This window comes from Larimichthys crocea, chromosome III, assembly GCF_000972845.2.
Source record: "Larimichthys crocea isolate SSNF chromosome III, L_crocea_2.0, whole genome shotgun sequence".
In the NCBI taxonomy this organism is placed as follows: domain Eukaryota; kingdom Metazoa; phylum Chordata; class Actinopteri; family Sciaenidae; genus Larimichthys; species Larimichthys crocea.
This window is the reverse complement of record NC_040013.1, coordinates 29140919-29162927: the sequence shown is the minus strand read 5'-3', so window position 1 is coordinate 29162927 and position 22009 is coordinate 29140919. Positions and strand designations below refer to the sequence as shown.

General features: G+C 43.5%; 2 protein-coding genes across 9 annotated transcripts in view; one reads left to right on the top strand and one right to left on the bottom strand.

Annotated features, from left to right (window-relative positions):
- Positions 1 to 17297, top strand: part of smtnb (smoothelin b) — a 46774-nt gene extending 29477 nt beyond the window's left edge. For 3 of the 8 annotated variants that reach the window (XM_019275369.2, XM_019275394.2, XM_019275400.2), the window contains 12 exons: positions 184 to 792; positions 2784 to 2857; positions 9965 to 10150; positions 10409 to 10484; positions 10658 to 10699; positions 11574 to 11753; positions 11977 to 12039; positions 12139 to 12220; positions 12315 to 12485; positions 12573 to 12699; positions 12850 to 13001; positions 15711 to 17297. In XM_019275369.2, coding sequence (XP_019130914.2) covers positions 184 to 792; positions 2784 to 2857; positions 9965 to 10150; positions 10409 to 10484; positions 10658 to 10699; positions 11574 to 11753; positions 11977 to 12039; positions 12139 to 12220; positions 12315 to 12485; positions 12573 to 12699; positions 12850 to 13001; positions 15711 to 15873 — 1925 coding nt within the window. In that variant the 3' untranslated portion in view covers positions 15874 to 17297. Of the gene's footprint in view, positions 1 to 183; positions 793 to 2783; positions 2858 to 9964; positions 10151 to 10408; positions 10485 to 10657; positions 10700 to 11573; positions 11754 to 11976; positions 12040 to 12138; positions 12221 to 12314; positions 12486 to 12572; positions 12700 to 12849; positions 13002 to 13468; positions 14585 to 14605; positions 14784 to 15710 lie in introns of those variants that run through there. The other 5 variants (XM_019275382.2, XM_019275376.2, XM_019275408.2 and 2 more) reach the window with 5 other exon arrangements.
- Positions 17298 to 17416: 119 nt separating this feature from the next.
- Positions 17417 to 20701, bottom strand: selenom (selenoprotein M). Its single transcript, XM_010732538.3, has 5 exons — positions 20435 to 20701; positions 19649 to 19684; positions 19452 to 19486; positions 19242 to 19320; positions 17417 to 18170 (listed from the first exon to the last, which is right to left on the bottom strand). Exons 1-5 carry the CDS (start codon positions 20528 to 20530, stop codon positions 17949 to 17951), a joined length of 468 nt encoding a protein of 155 aa, XP_010730840.2. The 5' UTR covers positions 20531 to 20701; the 3' UTR covers positions 17417 to 17948.
- Between the last annotated feature and the right edge of the window lie 1308 nt (positions 20702 to 22009).

Here is a 22009-nt window from a genome sequence, read left to right as displayed (position 1 = left end):
AAATAGAGAGAGGAGGAAAAGAGGAATGGGATTTGTAGAGAGGGCTTTTGAAGTGGAGGAGATGATGAGGGCAAGAGACCATAAATGTGCTAAATTCAGCCTCTATGGAAATGATCTAGCTATGAGTTGAGTTTTTTTTTTTTTCTATGATATCAACTCCCCTCCTGCTTCATATCTTCACAGCACCTGAGAAGAAAGATGTTGTATTGGAACAATTCAACCGCACCAACTCTGTACGTGACCGAATGCGCAAGTTCACAGAGTCCAATCAGACCCCAAATGTCCCAGCTTTGAAGAAAGCTCCTCTGAGGAATGGGATCATCTCCGGCAGCGGAGGTCATACAAACTTCTCCAGAGCTACTGAGCTGTTTACACACACAGCAGCATCCCTCAGCACATCTGGAGACCGGCCAGCGAGGCCACATGGTGACTCCACGTCTCACACCTCTGCCGCATCCCAGAGTCACGCAACACCTCAGCCAAGAGGTGTGGCCAACAAACCTCTGTCTTCAGCCGGCCAATGGCAGAACTCCATGGGTGGGACGAGGCATCCAGCTGAAAAAGATGTGCACGCCTCCAGTAACTCCAAGGAAGACAGGACCCCAGGGAGAGAGGCTGAACAGCAGGTCACTCAGGGAGAGGAAGACCCAGACATGAAGACTTTCCTCACGATTGAGATCAAGGATGGGCGCACCACCACCTCCTCTGCATCCTCTGCTAGGGGCAACATCGTACCTATCTCCACCATGACCCCACGCATCAACACCAATGCTCTGGGACAGAGCAGACCAGGTAGGGGCATCAACTTTACAGCGACAACACTCAAATAACTCATCTAACATGATGCATTGTTTGTTTAATCACCTAATACACCATGTTTATCAGGTGAAATTTGCCCATTGTGTTTTAGGCAATACTTTATGTTTATCCTAACATGCTAAGATCACAAAGAAATCCTGGTCGCCGTAGGAGGCAACGGGCACCAAGCAATCGGTCACAAGTGGGATGATAACAATGGTTTTTGTGAGGCTAAACAAGCAAAGAACATGGATGAGTGGGGATGGATGTTAGGGCTGAATATGAAGCAGCACGGTTGTACTGAAGGGTATTTGTTATAGTGTGGGCATGTTGCTGCAGTGTGGAGGGGGTGAGGTCAGTAGTAGCAGAGAGTATATTGGGACAAAGGAAAGAACAACTGGCTGTCTCAGGCAAGACTGAATAGTAATACTGTTACAGTGCAATTGAGTAAGCCAGCAGCCCACACAGTACAGTGTTTTGTTTGTTACATGCTGTAGATATTGTCTGCGCCCCCGTTACGTACTTCAGTCATTCATTTGGGCCCAGCAGACACTGTGAGACGCTGTGGCATCTTCACTTTGAATGTGGCTGGAGCAGATGCAGCGATTATAGATTTTGATTGTATGATTGAAAATTCATGGTATAAAGTAGTATTTTTTTTTTAGTAGAGGCTGTTTTTTTGAAGTTCCTTTTTCTGCTTTGTTGCCATTGGTTTTCATTGTATATGTGACATTTTATACCATTGTTAATAGTGATGTCTGCATCCTGAGCGGCTGGAGACATTTTGTCACGTTATTGCCGCCTTTTGTCTTCATGTTTCCTCTTTATCAAGAAAAGGTGTCCATGTTAGCTGGCAAAAAAAATTTTCCCTAAAGGCTCCATGCAACACCTTTGATGTGTTCAATAGGACGTGACAAGTGTTGCGTCAAAAGTGAGGAAACCATAACTCATAATATAACAGAGATGACAGGAAAGGGGGGAAGAGAGATGGAAAGGGACATGAACCAGGGATGATGCAGTTCATGGTCAGCGTTTTGACCTGACTATATTGAACTAACAGTATCTGTTTTGTTTTTGTTGTAAATTTGTGAATCTTCATATATAGGCATGCTAAGCAGCAGCCCGTCTCCTCCAAACAGTGTTCCTATAATCTAATGTTCATGCTCAGCATAGTACATATTCATAGTGTAAACAGTCCCAGCAGAGATTCATTAATTGCATGAAACAAAAACATGAGTAGCAGGAGTCGTTTCAGAAGCAAAGCTGCTGCAGCTGCTGTTACAGTCTGTCCAAACAACACATCTTAAGTTTCAGCTCTTTCCAGCAACCGGGACCTTCAACTCAAACAGTTTATTTAAGACTGAAGCTGGACCTGTGCAGTTACAGCCTGCTCACCTCTTACAAGCAAACCCCCCTCCTCCTAGGACATATCGGCATCCCCTCTGTGCTCCTCCACGAGGGTCACACGGTTTTTGGCTTTAATGGTTTAGGCTCCTTTTTTGGGAACCTGCCCATCTCTCACTGATTAAAGGCAGACTCCAATTGTGTCTCCGATCTCTCTCAAAAACACCTCCCAAGAATCTTTAATGTACACTGCACTGCGCTGGTGTACATCAATCATGTATTTTATGATGTAGCGTGCATGAGGTGGGGGCGATGGGGTCTGACATCAGGATATGAATGTGCATTGCAGGAGAGTGGAGAGCGCTGTTTATGTTAAAGGTGGTGTCATCGACATTTTCTCACTTGTCTCTTGTTATTAGACATGAGGCCGTGTTGTTTATGACTCTGTGGCAGCTTACGTAACTGACTAATGGCTACCACCGACCATGTATACATGCACACATTTATAGACATACATACGGCAGCAGGACCTTTCTTGGTCTTCTGGAGATTGTTATTATTCAACCCATGGCTGTGTGCTATATATATATCCTAAGTTTATGCTGAGCATTAATATAGATTTGTGTCTTTATATGTTTCAGAGTTGACCCTTGGCCTCAGAGCAACACCATTCAAGATCTCCTCATCCAGCCTCTCCTCTGGATCCTCCGTCAAGGTAACAGTCCGCCATTGTAAGTTATGCTTTGGGAAATTATTACAACATTGAGGCCTCGCAGAATTTCAGCAGAACCTGTCAAACATGCATTAAATCACATTCCTAGATCTTTCCAAAGATTAAAGATTAACGTTTTGTTTTCGTGTACTATTTCATTCTCGACTGACTCAGTTGAATTTCGCTGAGTTTTTGCGGACACAATCACCTATAAAGGCCTTAAAAGCGAGTGAGCCGGGACAGTGAAAGACAGACAGAGTGTGAGGAAAGGAGGGAGAGGAGGGAAGAACAGTGTTTATCAAACACAGAGTGGGTAGCCAGTCACATCTGTCCTTGTAGGGTATGTGAAGAACAGGAGAGGGGAGAGGGAGGTGCTCCGGGCATTCCTCGTTTTCTCTCTGAAGGCCATGCCCACTGAGATTTATCAGGGAAATGTTTCCTAAATCACACTTATCTGTCTTCATGCACACCAATTACTGTCCAGCTTCATTAAAGCACATGCTGACACAAGTTCTTCATCACGTCTTCTCCTTAGAGGGCTAAAACCCACAGATGCAGCTCTCGCCTCTTAATTTTGGCACACACTAATCGGCTGAAAAGTGACAGAATGAGCTGGGAGTAAAAACCAATCCCCTCCCGTCTCAAAGTGACCTCTGGGGGTTTAGGATGAACTGCTAAATTCCCATTTGCCTCATTCCTTAACCTCCTTGTTCCTCCATGAAAGGAATTGTTCTTGTGAATGGAGAGTGGGGTTGGAGAGGGCGAGGAGAGGAGAAACGGTGTCCTGTTTACTGTTTTTAATGGCTGTGTTGAACGCGGCGGCAATCTGGTTATGGGATCAGGGAGCTGGTTAATTAAGGCTGGGAGGAGGCACCACAGAGCTGCAGGGTGGATTTAAGGTGTTGGAATGAGACTGTCTCCATCAGTTAGGGCCTTGTAGATACACACAAACACGGGCAGGTACGAACTGAGATAGCACGGCAGTCTTTTCTTGTAGAAAAGGGATTTTGCAGGAAGAGAACAGAGATTCTGCAGGAGATGAGGTTTACACTTGTCTGAGATAAGTGTTGTTACAACATTACCATAAGGACATGAAGGTAAGGTCTTTGTGTGAGTGTGAAAATGTGTGTGATATAACTAAATGTGAATTTAAAGTTTGTTTACCTCCTAGGACCTCTCACTAAATCCTACAGCAGCCCACCAGAAAAGTAAAGATTTTTGCTGCTTCATAGCCTAAAATTGTAACTGCTGAGGGGGAAGTTTAAGCCACAGTCATCAACACTGGCTGCAACACACCAGGCATGACTGATTATCTGTGCTTCCCATACACGCGAATCCAACTGCATCATTGTATAGGCTAAAGTTTCTCTCTCTCTCCACCTGCTTCTCCTGGATTTGCAGTTCTACAAACATTTAGCCTGAGCGACTTGGCTATTGAGATTGTTAAAACAGCAGCAGACACTGTTGGTTAGCATCAACCTGTTTCCCTTCCGACTGATCCAGAGACCACCTGTTCAGACTTTCCCTGGTCCTGTCAAAGTTCAAGGTTGCATAAGAGGAGGTGACACCTCAGGTCACCACTCAAAGTCGCCTCTGTGTTCACGCTCTTCGTGGAAGAAGAGTGTGTGGATATTAAGACAGTATGCGAGTTTGAATAAGCTTGTCCTGTTTAGTGTTGATTGCTGTTTATTGACCACAATGTTTCCTGTCTTGCGACTCTGATCTGTTTGGGTGGTCCGAGCATCTCCTCGGTGGTCTAATTCGGCACTCACTACCTCCACTAATTCCTCAGTTTTATTTTCAGAGGCATTTTATTTCATTCCAATAAACTGAGCAGATGCTGATAGCATCGGCTCTTGCCTTGCCATTGAGGGAAACATTTTAGATTAAATAAATAATGGAAAGACTCTGAAACAAATGTTTCTTGTTATTTATTGTAAAAGCAAGACTAAGAATAAATTAATGACACAGTCAAGATGTAGTGCCTCAGACAGACAGGCGAGACCAGCCCTTGATTATTGATGCCTGTTGCTCCGAGTGATCTCAGCTGCTCCTGCTCGTCACATGCCGCCTACTGCGCTTGGCCATGAACACAAATATAAACAATGCTATAGCTTTATTACCAGGGTGATGATAGGACAGTCAGTCTCTTTCCTGTAGTCATACAGATGACCGCTTCCAAGCTCTGGGTCACACTACTACTGCATGGACATGGACACACACAGGCCTACAGTCAGTGACAGATTGCCTCAGTGTCACACAGTTATAAGGACCCCATTGTTAACATACCGCTGATCCATGACACATACTGGTTACCCAACCAGTTCACATGTAACCCAGCAAACTGGTGACAAAAGGTCTGAAAGAGTTTAATGTCTGCATGAACTTACACTGCGTTTTATTCCTGACGTTTTCTTGCCAGCTTAGATTTTGATTTCCTCTTTGCTCTGTTTGCTCTTCTCTAAAAAATTTTTTAGCTCAGCTAGAAGCTACAATACATTATTTTTGGAAACTGATAATCAGAAACGCAGAGCTATACACATACAGAAAGTTGTTCTGTAGCTTCTAGTCTTTTTATTTGTCTTGCTCCTTGTCTTTCACTTTGCCTTACTGTAAGTAAAGTGTTCAGTGCTTTGATGCATGGTAAGACTAGAGCCGTGTCCTCTTTGGGTTTTGACCCACTTTCCCCGACTGCCAGTCACATTTCTCTCCACTCTTCCTCGAGGCCAAATTCTTCCCGGGAACTGTGTTTTGCTTACCTGTAAATCAGACCACTGCTGCCCTTTGTTCTTCACTGAATGTCAGTCCTGATTATTTTGATCATAGATGAGTCATGCACTGTTTGTATTCATAAAACAGTCACAACATTTCATTGTTAAGCTACAAATATTTACGGTGAAGTCTTCTGTTGTGCTTCAGAGCTTCTGTATACCAATAAATTTTGTATAGGCATTAAAATATGTATTTGAGCATCTTACACTATTTACAACACACACCCAGACTTCTGTCAGTGCTCTTGGAAATCTCTTTAACACAAAAACACTTCAAGCATCCACATGAGCAGCAGCCGGGGCCACCGCTGCTGTTTTGCCAGTAAGCCTAAAACTAAATCTTGAAAGGTCTGTGATGTCCTTCCCAACATCCTTGCCCAGAGCCGTGGAGAATTGAGCCCCAGCTCAGGCTCACTGGTCACCCAGTCTGCTCTGTCATGGCTATGTATGCTTTGTCCTTTGTGGATTGATCTTCCCTCTGGAGATCTGCCTTGAATAATAGTCATGCAACACAACTGACCTGATAAGTCATGACCCAGTTGCATTTTGTTCAAAAGCAATTTGATGAGGAGTGAAACACTAACATATAACTCTACTCAGCCCAGGCTTAAGGCCACATCTAAACCCTCATTGCCTGCCAGTTGAGGTGTGAAGGACGAAGGCTCTAAATAAAAGGAAAGTTGAAAGAGGGAGGGGCGAGTTGTCTAAATCGTTGCCAACACTATCATTCCCCCTCTGGCCTCCACCAGTGCCCCAGGACTGACTGGCTCAGTCAAATAATTGCGGGGCAGGAGATAAATAGACATGTCCATGGCACCTGGAAATAAGGGGGTTGGGCTACTGCTGCCTGGGAAACAGGATTCCTTGCATGCTTATTGGCTGTCAGGGTGTTGGTCAGTAAAGAGGGGAGATCTGCTGGGGGTATAAAGAACATGCATTGTTTTGGAAGTCCCTGTAGACAGAGAGAGCACCTTTTACCCTCACATCCGAGGCAGAGGACACAACCTTTTGAGTTGTTTTGGGGACTTTTAAGTTTAAACTAAAAGGACTTTGACCAGTGTAACATTGGGTGCAACAGGTCTGGCCATGCCTGGAGTAAACCTGGATTTCGTCCCCGCTTCCGAAGCTCCAGAGACTTTGGGCAGCCTAGATAGTCCTTGTGCTGAGTCAGGCTTGGAGGAGGCACTTTGTGAACTGCTTGCTCAGGAGGAGGTAGAGGATGAAGACGAGCAGTTTTGCAAGAGAAATTTTGAATTAACATTGCAGTGTGCAGTGGGGGAGGTCCATACTGACCTGCAGGTCTTTTGGAAGCGAGTGAACACCCGTTTGGAGGAGGCAGCAACTCAGGTGGCTCCTCTGGTTGAGGCTTTTGCCAGTCTGCAGGAGGAGAACCTGAGGCTGAGGATCCAGCAAGAGAGACTGGTGAGGCAAGTTGAGACTCTGTGTCAAGTAATGGGGCTACCTGATCCTTTACTATATTCAGCCCCCAACTTTGAAAGCTCACCTTTATCTCCATGTGAAACCAAAACTCCACCCAGTCATCCTCCAACATTATCCAGTGATTTTCCACCTTCATCCAGTGATCCTCCACCCTGCACACCTCAGGACTCTGCACCTGAAGCACAACATGACACTCCTCAAGATTGTCCATCAAGTTCAACCCTGGGCACTCTCCTGGAGACACCAAGTGAACCCCAGGACACTCTCCTGGAGACACCAAGTGAACCTCAAGACAATACCCTGGTTACCCCAAGTGAACCCCAGGACACTCTCCTGGAGACACCAAATGAACCCCAGGACACTCTCCTGGAGACACTAAGTGAACCTCAAGACATTCACCTGGAGGCTCCAAGTGAACCCCAAGACATTACCCTGGTTACCCCAAGTGAACCCCAGAACACTCTCCTTGATACCCAAAGTGAACCCCAGGACACTCTCCTTGATATCCAAAGTGAACCCCAGGACACTCTTCTGGTTACCCCAAGTGAACCCCAGAACACTCTTCTGGTTACCCCAAGTGAACCCCAGGACACTCTCCTGGATACTCCATGTGAACCCCAGGAAACGATATCATGCCCCCAGGACTCAAACTCTCTATCTACTGAGATAAGCACACTTCAAAATTTGGCGGATTTACCTGTCCCTCACCCACCCACCTTTGCGACCCATCGCTCCCTCTCTGCACCCTCTGTGATGGCAGACATTTCTTGTGACAACAGCGTGGTACTGCTCTTTGTTAATGATTTTGATCATGAACCGTTTTTTAGTTAAGATAAGCTGCTTGAAGTCTTTTGTTTAGGTGTTGAGAATACCTGTGCATCAGCTGGCCATGACTTTTATTCGCCATGCCAGTGACACTCTGTTCTCTGCTCCAGCACATGTTGATCTACTTATCCACCTCTCTTAGCTTCTCGTTGGTTTTAGTGTCATTTAAAAAAAAAAAAAGTTTGACTGCCTTTACTACAGTCTGTCACGGAGGTATTCTAATCCTCTAACACCATGTCTTTCTGATCGTGTCCTGGCTAGCATTCATGTGTGTGTGTGCCTGCATGCAAGTGTTCTGTTAAGTGGATACACTTCCTGGTCGAGGAAAGAGTGACCACGTCTTAACAGTAACAGTAGCCCTGCTCTTAAGTTTCATAAAATCATCCATGAGGTTGAATATGGCAGCAGTATGAACTTTAAAAAGGTTTTACTTGTCTGGCTTCTGAACAAGAACAGGATTTAAGGTCTTACATCCTGTTAAAGAGATCGATGCACCAGGTTCATGACAGTATTGGCCCTCATCTTTAACCTTGTTTGCTCTATGTGCTCTTTAGATTACATAACAAACTCTGTGTGTGTCTGTGTGCTGGTGACATTTTGAGGGATATTGAGTATTTGCAGCATTATTTTCAGTTATTCAACCGGCCAGAGTTCATATTTCTCTTTAATGCTGCAAAGACAGCTGGGTCTGTCAATCAACTGCTCCTGTAAAGGTGATGGATCTCTCTTAAATGTTACTCCCCTTAGTGGACAGATGATTGTGATAATGAGGAGTGACACTGGCCACTTTTTCTGTGCCTTAGTGCCATATGAGCTCATCATAATTCTGCTGCTGGAAAGTTTTCTAAAGGATTATAGTTCATCTTCCATTAGAGGAAAAAAACAAACAAAAGGAGCATTTGTATGTCACAGTGACTCAGATGCTGATGGGTACACTCAGCTGAATTAAACATGACTCGAGCATTAAGGTTATCTGGGATTTTCTCACCCCACACACATCCCCCCCACTTGGACTCAGAGCCCTTGTTTGGCTGTGTTGTGTCCCAAAACATTCCTCGTCGGTCAAGTGCCTCTCAGTCCGGTCTGTCCCATGTCCAGAAAGGTCTTTAAAACCAGTGGTCACTTGTGATCACACAGTGCTGTGGCCGTGTTGGGTATTGTCCCTCTCCGTGGTGAGACCTGGCCTGACTGGGGCCCGTAGGGAGAAAGGGCCGGGCAGCTGTGGATAGGGACGGAGCCAACTGTCTGAGCTATATCTGTACCAGGACTCAGTTACAACAAAAGCATTGAAGCCACAGCTAGAGCCCACAGTTTGCCACAGGCATTCAGCACCATATGAACATTTAAGAGGTGTTTTCTGTAGGATTTATGGTCACTCAGAATATGCTGGTAGACAACCAGCTTTACCTTAATGACCTATAATGTTATCTTATGGTGCTCTACTGCTCTCCACCCTTCACTGTGCCTACGTGCACTGCTCCTTCTGTGGTGTACTTACCAAAAAGCATGGTTCGGGATGTTTTTCCTCAGAGTTTATATCTGCTAATGCATTTCTCCCATCTCCCAGCTATAGTGGTGTACAGTACTTGTCACATAAAGTCTTGGTTCACATCAGCTCAGTATCATTTAGACACTCAGTGTGTCAGTCACACTCCATGAAACGCATTAACGGTAACTTGGCAAAGTTGTTTCGCTCTCATGTGTTTACTGTCACCCTCTCCAGCATGGCTGGAAGGTAGAAGGGATGGAAGAAATTAAGAGATATGGTGAGTAGGCAAAAAGGGATTATTAGAGGGACACTATCTCACACGCTGAAGTCTGTTATGGCTGCAGTGTGTTCCTCTCAAAATCCTCATGCGCTTATTACATCCCAAATGTCAGCACGCTTCAGTCATGGTTTCAAACCTGAGCTCCAGGTTTCTGTTTGCAGGAGCTCTCAGCTAAGGTCACAATTTCCCTTTTCCCCTTTTCATGCAATCTGGGACTAATTAATATGAATCTGCTTCCCTTTTGCATGTAGGATGTGTATGCCCTTGGTCACGCTATGTGTGTTTGTGTTATGTGCCTTGTGCAGATGGAGACAGAGCCTGTTGTGGCCTCTGAGCCGGTGTTTTCAGTTGGACCGTCCGCCCAGGTGCCGTGTCACGTCCCAGCCATCCCCAACGGCTCCGGCTCTCAGGCCAAACCTAACGAAAGCTCCGGAAAACTGACTGAGGAACAGCTGGCTGCTATCGAGGATGAAGAGCTCCTTGATAAAATGGTACTTCGCACCCAATTCTGGATTGTTTAGATTTAAAAGCACCACTTTATAACAAGTAGAATAGCTTCAGTCATGCATAACGTTTCGCGGTAAATCTTGCCAGCTATGTGAGGATATATTTGGAAAAGTCACAGCCCAGTGCTGTGTGTGCATGCACAATGCTATGTTAGAACTGCATGCATAAATAGAGCCATGCCTCTTTGGCTTTTTGTTAGGAATGACCTCTCATTGTTTCCATTTGTGTTTTTCCCTCCACAGCTCGATGAGTCAAAAGACTTTGAGGAGAGAAGGCTGATCCGTGCAGCAATGAGAGACCTTCGTAAGAAAAAGAGAGGTAACGGCACAAAGAGGCGAAGTCTTCTATCTGTTACTCCAACCACATGAAAGTTTTTTTCATGACCAATGCTTTCTATAAATCAGTAGACACACTTCCTTACACTTTTATCTCGGAACTTTTCTTTACCAAATATAAACAAAGTTGCAATTTCCACATTATTTTGCCCTCAGAGGCCAAGCTGGGATGTACTCAAGAAGAAATGGGTAGGCCAGGTTGGTGTGCAGTGTGCATTAATAACTGATACTTGCCTGCGTTTGTCCTTTTGTGTGCACCATCCTGTCATTGTCAAACCACTACAATTATTAAACAGTTTATCTTTGGGATCTCTGTTGTGGATGATGGAGGATGCGTTGACAGTTTTGTTAATGTGCATGAAGCGTTTCACACTTACCTCAGTGTGCTGCAACCGCATTTAGTGTGTTCCGATATGCAGTGATTTCACCGGGCGCCTGCTGACAGTTGAACCTCTTAATTGGATTTCCAGATCTGAGTCTGCACTAGAAAAATTTTCAGTGCACTCAGTGGCATCGTGCATGCAACTGGCTCCAGGCGGCCCCTCAGTGCCTTCACCTCTGCAGGGAAATATCAGACACAGCTAAATAGAGAGTTTGGGAATAAATGTGTAAGATGAACACTGCACAGTATGTTCACATATATGTACACACTCAGATAAAAGCTGGAGGTAGAAGTGCAGGTATCGGTATTCTGGACATTGCTGGACTTGGCACAACCCTCCACAGGCGACGATCACCGTGTGTTTGCTCTCTTTGATCTGTGTTGTTTGTGTAGTATATATTATTTGACAGCTTTGGCTCAGCTGTGAGCCTCCCACCTGCGGGTGTTTGTGTGTTCAGAGGAATTTTACGGTACAGTGGAAAGAATGCTGAAATGTATCGCCTCAAATTTGGAAGCCCTGTTTTAATCCATCTTTGTGGCAGTCAGATGAGGTGCTGGCAGTTTGTTTAAGATCTCTTGTCCTCCTCCTCCTCTTTTTCCACTGACATCATCTCTCCACCTTCCCCACCACCTCTCCATCTCTTCTTTCCTCTCCTCTTCTCTCTTCTCTTCTCCTCTCCTCCACCCCAGATCAGAGAGAAAAGGAGCGTGAGGCTCGTCTTCAGGAGCTCCGGCAGCAGAGAGAAGAGCGAACGCAGAAGGGTCGCGCTGGGGCCGGAGCAGGAGAGGTGATGATGAGAAAGGTGGAGAAGTCAGCAGATGGCTCAAGCCTCAGCCAAGTCACCAAGACAGACCGCTTCGCACAGTCTGGTAGTTTTTCCTTTCTTTTCCTCCTGTGCATTCCTTCTTGTATTTAACCACTCAAGCCAACAAAGAATTAATTCTTCTTCACAGTGACTTCTTTCTTTACAAGACATTAAAAAAACATCTTGAGAGGAAAAGGAGAAAAACAGAGTCACAAAACATAGTGAACAGTAATAAATAATGGCCTGAGTGGGGCAAATAATAAAGTGTGTGTTGTGTGTGTTTTTAGATGATGGGAGCAGATCATCACGCAGTACTGTCGTCGAGGCCAGTTATGTGCAGAAAACGGACAGTAAGTCATTGCTTTATTTCACTGGCTCTCTTACAATATTATATTAGCTCACTGCAAGTGTTCATGATGTCTTTGTGTTTATTTATTTTTTTATTTCAGGAGGGACAGTCCAGTCAAAATCTTATAGTTTCAGCTCTTCCACATCCTCCTCCTCCTCTAACGCAAGCAAAAAAGTGGGCAGGTAAGTTATGAAATATTAACACAGTAATCACACAAAGTTTAACATTCAAGCACTTCCATGAACTTAATGAACTTTGACATGTCCCTGCCCTCAGCGTGTTTGATCGCGAGGATGACACATCATCTCGCAGTGGTGGTTTAGCCGCCATCGAGCGAAGGCAGGCGGAGAGACGCAAGGAGCTGATGAGGGCTCAGACTATGCCGAAGACGTCCGCCATGCAGGCCCGCAAAGCCATGATAGAGAAGTTTGAGAAGGACGGAGGCGGGTAAGGATAAACAGAAAGGTGTTGCTACCAAAGAAAGAAAAGGAGCACGTCAAAGCATGTAAATATTAATGCACACTTTTCTTTTAGCCCTGGAAATCAAGCAGTCGCCAAGGTAAACAGGGTCCAGCGTTCCACCAGCTTTGGTGTACCCAATGCAAACTCAATCAAGCAGATGCTGCTCGACTGGTGTCGTGCCAAGACCCGCTCATATGAGGTGAGCCAAGCTGCCACACAAACCCACTGTGTGCTTATTGCTCATCTTGTGAAGTGAAGCTGTGGCTGATAATATTCTCCTACTTTGGGAATGTTTCTGTCATTTATTCATCACTGCCTCTATATTTATTTTGTTTGTCCTCTCCCTCAGCATGTGGATATTCAGAATTTTTCATCCAGCTGGAGTAATGGTATGGCGTTTTGTGCCCTGGTGCACAATTTTTTCCCTGAAGCCTTTGACTACAGCTCCCTGAGCCCCAGCAACCGCAGGCAAAACTTTGAGGTGGCCTTCAGCAATGCCGAGTGAGTACACACAAGAAACACGTTTGTCCAAGTAACATGTCCACTAACCACATCAGTTCTGTTGTTGTTGTTAAGTTTTGACTGCAAGTGAGAACATCGACCGACTTTGTTGGAGAAACCACATCAACTGCAGTGAACCTTTTTATTCCTGGCAGAGAAAATGGGAAGATTATGACAAGAAACCAGCAGAAGAAGTTACTGCAGGCTCAGCTTACCTCTTTAGCATAAAGATATAGACGTTATCTTCAAACTGAGGCGTGAATACACCGTAAAAATCTCCCAGCACACCAACACGTTTCCCTTTCTTTGCATTATACAGATTATTCACATGCCTTCTGTAAATCCTCCAAGCCTTCATTCATTATTTCTCTTTGCCAACATCCTCTTCTGAAGTACAGAGATGGACCGAAAACATGTGGAAGCTCCTCGACTGACGTCCCGGTGTTAACTTTCCCTGTCTCTCCCAGGTGTATCCTACCACCTAAAGGCTGAGCGAGCCCCATTACTGCCACTACTCTTAATTCATCCACCTCTAAACCTCCACTCTCCATCTGTCCTCTACTATGAGTAACTGCTGTGACACCCTCCATCTGCTCTAAACCAGAGACCCATGAGCAAACCCTCCCCAAACAAGCACCAGGTTAAAAAAAAACAAAAACTGGACGAGTTTTCAGCTATGCCTCCGATATTCTCCCTCCTTTTTACTCCTTAATCTCTCTCCACTCCTTTCCTTCTCTCCTTATCATCCGTCTTGCATCACACCATCCACACTTGTGATGCCCTCCACCCACCTACTTATGTGTGTATGTGTGTGTTCACATGCTCCCAGTAGGATAATGTCAATGCTGATGTTTATGTTCATTATTTATTCTCTCAACACCGGACTGCCACCCAACCACAGACCTCGTCTTTCCACCTTTGTGTTGCACCATCACTCACTTCCCTCGTGCACTCCTGACCCTCCCAGCAGTTTGTTGTTATCTAGAAATCCCAACACACACACTCACACACACTCTTGTGCACCAGTCTGTATTTAGAGTCACCATATGATTGTATTGTATCTTTGTGGGGTTTATTTTGCAAAATCCTTGTTGTTTTTTTCTTGTTGTCTAGTTTTTTCAGACAGAACGTAGTCGTATTGAAATGGTCAAAAAGTCTTTTGTCGTAGTGCACAGAAAAAAACAACAACAAACAAAAAGGCTGAATGAGCATCAGCTCATTTGACGTTTTGTTTTGCGTTATGTATGTGTGTGTGTGTTTGCCACATACTGTATGTATCGTGATGTTCATGAAGCATGTCAACTCATGGATATATTTGTGAACACAGAGAATGTAATGTTATTGTTTCTTTTTGTGTCCTCTGTCTCCTCCTCTGTCTTGTCACCCTCAATCTGTTTCATCTGGCTGCTCACTGCTTTATCTCTATCCTCCTTCCTCTCTTTCCCACATACTGTCTACTATCTCTGTCTCGTCCTGTTCCTTCTCTTCTTCTTCTTATCTGTCCTCCTCGTCTTCTGCTTTGTTTCCCTCTGTCTGGGTCTGCCTTTCCTTCCTCTCCTCGTCCTCCCCCATCTCTCTCCCCACCCTGCCGGGTGCCGGTACAGGAAACTAGTGGACTGTCCCCAGCTGTTGGATGTGGATGACATGGTGAAGATGCGCGAGCCGGATTGGAAGTGCGTTTATACGTACCTGCAGGAGTTCTACAGAGGTCTGGTGACGAAGGGCCTGGTTAAAACCAAAAACTCCTCCTAGAGTCGCACCCCACCTAAATCTGAACCCATGGTGAGAGAGGGGGGGTGAGCCTGCGAAGGAACCAAACTTTGGTTTTGACAGACTTAATGGGAATGAAGGGGGGAGTGTATGAGTGTGTGTGTAACTGTATGTTTTAAGCAGCTGATATGACGGTTCAGAAAAATCCTTTACTGGCTGTTTTTGGGCTTTTAATTTTTGATGTTAATCTGAAGCTACTAAGGTCTAAAGTACCAAACATGGTAAGCGTGAGTGTGTTTTGTGTGTGTGTCCATATCCGCAGCTCAGCACTTTAAAAGGAACTGCTGCATCACAATGTTTGAAACTGAGGAGTGAAGAAACAAAACAGAGAACGGAAAGGCTGTTGTCCACTGACTTTATCAAGTGATAGTTTACAGGTGTTTATGCACTTGGCTTGTAAAGCTTTTTAAAGATATTGTAAAAGCAAAGTGCTGAATAACCCGTGCCCTTAGTTCTTTGAATAACAAACCTGATTTTATGATGCTGACATTTATTTTTTTGGTCATTCAAGAGATTTAGGCTTGTCCTGCTCGTGTTACTGTACTCTTTGTTTGTGTCGGATGTCTCAGGACATTTACAGTACGTGGAGATAATGCCACCCTGTGGTCGCTCTCTGCATAGCTCATATGTGAGGGCTTAGTTCCTAAAACAGTTTATTGAAACACACTGTATTACCGAGTTTTATTTATAGAGAGCTTTTAAAGAAAGAAACCGAGACAAAAAATGCTAAAAGACATCAAAGTCCTCAAGTCTCTCAGTCTAGATGTGTGTGTATGTTAACTTTTAACTGCACTTCCACCAGTTTGAGTAACAAATCATTAATCATGACAAATCCCAAGAGAATATCCTCCTTCCTACTCCGTCTCTGGTACTCTCCCATCTCGTCTGTTCATCTTCCTCGTTCTCAAACAAACTGTGTCTTGTATGCCTGTTCCTCAGGACCTACGCCAACTGCATGCCTTTGCTGGAAGTGGAGGACATGATGATCATGGGTAATAAACCCGACTCCAAATGCGTCTTCACCTACGTGCAGTCTCTCGTCAACCACCTTCGCAGATACGAGATGTCCATGGGTCGACCCTGTGACCTCATTCAGCCTTGACTCACCCTCCTCAGCTCCATCTTCACCCTGTCAGGCTGGGTCACAGAGTTGCACATCTCTGATTGTTGGGGATTGTGTGTGCGTGTGTGTGTGCGTGCGCGTGTGTGTTTGTGTATCAGTTTGCTTATTATTTTTGTTGGCAGTGGTGATGTGCATTCATTACTTCAGTTGGACACACTTTGTTCAAACAAAGTCCACGTCTCTCCAGCGAAAGAGCGCCAAAGTTTTCATAAGAAATCCTTTTAAGCTTTAAAATTTTCCTCTTTTTTTTGCAAGTCAGCTGATATTTAATGTGCAGTGGCTATGTCACTACGATAGTGTACTGAAAAATACATCAAGAGAGAAAAGAGAAATATTTTTATAGTATTTCCCTTTTTAATTTATTTATATCTACATTTTTCTCTGCTTCACTTTTGTAATTATTATAATTTGCTACCATTGCTGTCAGTAAGTCCACTGAAGACGAAAAAAATATACCTAACCACATGATTTATTATTTGGTTTTCATTTCGGTACTTTTATTTTTAACAAACTCGGGTTGCTTGATGCATTTTAATTAACTTATTATTCTTGTGTCGATGTAATCAGTTACCATATTAATATTTAATACACGAGCAGAGGGGTGTTCTTCATCTTTCAGATGGATGCAGCATTAATATTGTTGCTTTCTGTGCTACTGAGAACATTTTTTAACATTGTGCCTCCTCCTGTATTACTGTATCATCATAATATTATTCTCACAGCACAGATGCTCACAGTCCAACAGATTTTGCGCTGCCCGACTGACAGCATATGTACAAAAACAACCTCACAGCAATGCTGCCATCATTGCCGAGCATCACTGCCTCGCCCTAACAAACACACTCACACACAGCTCTTTTAGAGGGCTCCTTATTAATGCTTGAGTAGATGTTTTTGAAATGTTGTTTTTCTTTAGTGTGTACATTATGCTTAAGTTTTCTAGTTGATAAGCTCAAGCTACCATGATTTATTGTTTTTTTTCTTTTGTGAAAGAAATTTGGGGGTCATATTCTGAGTAAGTTTAAGGCCTGATGAAAGCTGGCTTTCTGTTTAAAGTTTATAAGTAATCAGGACTTAACACGACTGCCAATTGTATATTTTACAACATGAAGCTAAGGAAAAATTTTAAATGAAGATTTTTATTCAGCTTGTAAACTTCAAAAAGGTTCCTTTTTGAGAAGATGTTTAAAATCCGACCAGAGTTGAAATGTTATTTCTTAAAAGTTCAGTTTTAGTAGATTTAAAGAAATTACTTGAGAATTATTGCTGCCACTGCTGCCAGCCGAAAAACGAATACCTTCCACGAAGCAGTGAGTGCTGTACATAAGAACTTAAACACATTATAATTTCATGTTTCTGTGCACCACACATAAATGTGAATTAAAACCAATTTGAGAAATGAATGTGTTTGTGGATTATTGCTCGAACTTGCTTAAATTCATACGTCAGAGTCTGTGATCTGCCAAATCTACACTCAAAGGAATGAGAACATGAATATTCAACAGAGAAATCACACAGAGGATAGACAACCTTCACATTTTATTATTTTCTTCTTTTACAACACTTCCACTTGAATCCTCTTGTGTGCGTCAGTCCAACCCACCAGAACATGTAGCATCAACCTCAGGCCTGTCAGACAGTTTTCAGCCTGAGGCTTCATTCAGTTTCACAGCAGGTAGGAAGCAATCAGACACCCAAGAGAACTCAAGTGAGGTGAGGAGCCTGATGACAACATGATAGACCAAAAAACAAAACATACACACTTCCAGTCTTTGTGTGGGGAGTAGAAAAGCACTCACAAAGCAGCCTGAAGGGTTATTATTGCTGCAAACATAAGAACAAACAGCAAGAACAATATGTGCAGACTGTGGACATCTTAAAGGCCTTTTGCTGATGCTAAGATTTTGTCCTTGCCCAAGGGCTGATCCAGGATCTGCTGGCCTTATTTTGAAATGACAAGCATTTCTATTATCAACTGCAATAACCAGCTGGTCGTGGAGCAGCAATGGGGGTCGGTGGTACTGTGAGATTCCTACTTCTTCACTCTTGACGGGTTATAGGTCAGTATGCTTGACTCCTGCATTGGATTCATTCTCTGTGGCAAGAGAGGAAGTGGCAGATTTGTACGGCGGCGCGTCTTTAAACGGGCTGTCTTTGGCAGGAGAGAAGCGAAACTCCTCCGGCACCTCATCCTCAGCTTGAGCCTTCTTGTAGAAACCAAGCTTCTCCAGCAGCTCGTTGATCTCAGAGCGGGTCATGTCGGACAGGGCGATCCGCTACAGAGGACACGTAGGTAAAATGATGATTCCAGGGTAACACATTTAGTTTATTGTGGTAGACTTTCAGTGCAGTAGGATCTTATTGTGAGCAGGGATTGGTTTAAAATGAATTTTGTTTAAAATCTTTGCCTTTACTGGTCAGTTTATAGTGAAAATGAGAAAAGGGGTATGACCGGCTGTATCAAACTTTAGATGTTGTGGTGCCATGCACTGTAACCGTACCAATGGGTTAAAAATTTGAAAGTTTGAAAAGTTGAAGCTGCACTACTCAATATTTTATACATTTAAACAATGGATCAAATAAATAATATATGCTACCTGACTGAGTTGGTGACTCACAGGTAAATATATAACAGCAACACAGAGACCAAACTGGTCTCCACTTGCTAAAGAGACTGAAGTCCTTTGGAGTGTGCAGGACACTTTCTATGACACTGTGGTGGCATCTGCAATATTCTATGTAATCATCTGCTGGGGAGGGAGAGAGACAAACTGGTCAAGAAGGAGGTGGGGGAAAGGAGGATGTTGGCAAATCTGACATCCATCATGAACAACTCCTCTCACCTCCTCCATGAGACTGTGGAGGCCTTAAACAGCTCCTTCAGCAACAGACTGCTACTCCCACCATGTAAGAAGGAGCGCCACCACAGGTCCTTCATTCCAGCAGCTCATCTTAATATATTTTCTAGAGTTGGCTGAGTCATTAAAGAAGTTTTACTGGATATCAGGTAGGCTAAATTTCTGGATTAATTACTTGGCGAGTGCTTGCTAGGAATTTTGGACATCACCTTATACTGTAAAGACAAAGCCAATGTGGTTTTTCAGTTTGGTGTAGATTTCTGCCCCCAAGTGGGCAAAAAATGATAAAGCTTAATGCTGCTTTAAATTATACATAAATTATTATTATTATTCAAAGTGTGCTTAAAGTGTGTAAGATTTTAAAACTGAATATAGTCCCCCTTATCTCTACAGATCTGACCCCTGGACTCTCTAATCTATAATCACATTCTACATATATATTGTTAAGTACAACACAACTATAAATTCACTGCCAAAACAAAGACTTACATCCAGCTCTTCGTAATAGTGGTTCAGGAGGACAAGCTCAGGGTCGGCCCCAGGAATATGCTTCATCACCAGGTTATGGCTGAGGTAGTGATGGTCAAGGATCGGCAATGAGATAAAAAAAATTTAAAAAACGCTGGGATATTTACAATGTGCATCTAATCAGACATATCTAAGAACAAGTAACAGCAGTGTGCTTGAGTGAAAGGATACTAAAGAGGAATGTCCTGGACCACAAAGGCTTTGACCTGCAGAGAGAGATGAGGATTAATGTTCTTCACTTAGCGCTGGTTTCAGTGACAGAACGGTGGGGATGATTATAGGAAACCCTAGATGTTAAATGTTTCTCAGTGAGCACTTTCAGGCATGGATTAGGCCTCTGACAGTGTTACATAATGAGGGTTACTTACCTCTCTGAGCCTGTTCAGCTGTCATCCACCGCATGTCTACAAAAAGAACATAAGACCCAGGAAATAGTTAGAAGCAGCTCCCGTACTTTTGAAATGAAACATCAATAAGATGGAATATTTTGGCCACTGAAATGTGTCTGCATATTTTCCATTGTGCTGCATTTTTTGGGTTATGTTTCCCTTCAACAACACTTCAGTAAAGTCTTTAATGTTCTGGTGTCACTGCAGCGTTGAATCCTTTGTGCAGAGTACAGATTTAGGCTCCTGGGAAGGATGCCTAGCCCAGAAATGTGAGCCTCGGGTATTGAGTAGCAGGTGTGACTAATACAACAATAGCAACAGATAACAAGCTTTTCTTCAGTGATGCTGGCAGGGTGGTGATTTGGTGACACCCTGAGGGAAAAGTGCATGATTTTTCACAAAAAGAAGTGTAGAGTTACAGAAACTTTTGTGCAGGAATCCGACCTCCAGTTGCACACACCCAGCCCGGTTTCAGCTAAAAACTCATTTTGTTGTAGATTTCATGGTTAATACACTTAATAAACTATACATATGTATTGTCTACACTGCCTGACAGTGTGCATGCACGGAGACTCCCCCAGGAGAAGCACTCACGCATGCGCCCAACACAGAAATTTAAGGAATAAAACGCATCCATTCACGCATTTACCGCAAATAAGGCTCAGAAAATGTGCCCACAGCCTCGACGCACCGCCACACACACCATAACCCAGCATACTTCTGCGCATAAAGCGTAATATCATGAAGGCTACGGTGTTACTGTACCTCCACCCTCGCTTTTGCCAGCCCGTCCAGTTTCTTCAGATCCACATCGTAGGCCGAGGCGCACTGAAGTAAACTGGCCAACACTATCAGCCACATTATTGCTCCTGCTCCTGGTTCCGATCGTGAACCAGGACTCTGCTCTGCTCCGGGACCAGTGGCTGCAGATGTTTGTAGGTAAGTCAGGTAAGTGAAGAAGAAGAGGGGAGGAGGAGGAGGAGGGCTGATGATGTGCAGCGATGTCACGTCCGGATCTCTTTGCCACGTCAAATATTTGTCCCGGAGGAGAGAGCAGGAGGCGTGGAGAGAGGCGCTCATTGGTTATCTGAGAGATCCCCTGCAAGATACATGATTCATCCTCGCAAATGTTTAAAAGAGACTTTATGCAACCACAAACAATCTGAAATAATGTTTACTTATCCTTCATTATCCTCATTTATTTTAATCTAAAAAATGTCAAGTTGTCTGCTAATGATGGTTACTGTAATAACGTTATATAAAGTCAATAGGTTAGGCATATAGCCACACCTAAAAGGCTGTTCAAAGGTGTTCAAACTGCCCCTTTGTTGGTTTTTATCAAAACCAGGTCAAATTGCTGCAAAGGTTGACTGAAGAAATCCTTCTGTGTATTCCTTATCCCAAAGGAAAGTCTCTTCAAAGCACCAAAAGTTCAATTGTGAGTTAAATAAGTCAATTTTTTGCATTCAGGTCCCCAAAGAATCATAAGCAGCAAAAAAATATACAAAAAGTACAAAAAGTGTCCAGAGCAAATAGCAAGAACCAGTTTTTCTTGTACATGATCATATTAAAATGTGTGTTCTGTGTATTTATGTTCTGTTTATGTAAAACACATACACACATTTAAACATGGTGGTTGAACACGTCTGAATTACTGTGAGATTTAGTGTAATGCAACATCGCAAGCTTCATAAATTACCACAGAATTGAACTAATACTTCTAAAACCTCTGACACAGTTTCAACAAAAACTGGGTATCATAAGCTTTACAGAGAAAGTTTATTGCAGGGTGTCTGGATTATATTACGTTGTACAGTGCGTCTACCAGATTAATGAAGGTTATTTGTCTAATCTTTTCTAAATATTTCTTCACAAGACAGGATTTGAGTCATCTTGTTTGGTTTGATGAGTTGCAAAGAAACATCAGACAGAGGAACACTGAAGGGATATAATGAGGAAAGCAGCAAAGAATAAGTTACCATGACCACGTACACTGACCTATATACTGCACAAAAACCTGTGTTGTTGTGATTCATAGTAGAAGAAGAAGAGAGGCATACAGCACCACTGGGCCACACTAGAAAAGACTTACTGAAAAGGTAAAAAAGACAAAAAAAATAAGACTTTAATATTCTATATGATAAGACTCAACTTACTTCTGCTGTGTAGTAATTGGGCCAAAAGACTACAGCATTTTCTATGTGGTTTCCATCTTTATAATTGCCTCTGTGTATCACATTTTGCTCCATTATTATAGAAAAAAACATAAACTACAGTATGTTATGTTCGATGTTACGTCATTGTTGTGTACTAGGCTATATATAGACATGCTATGAGTTA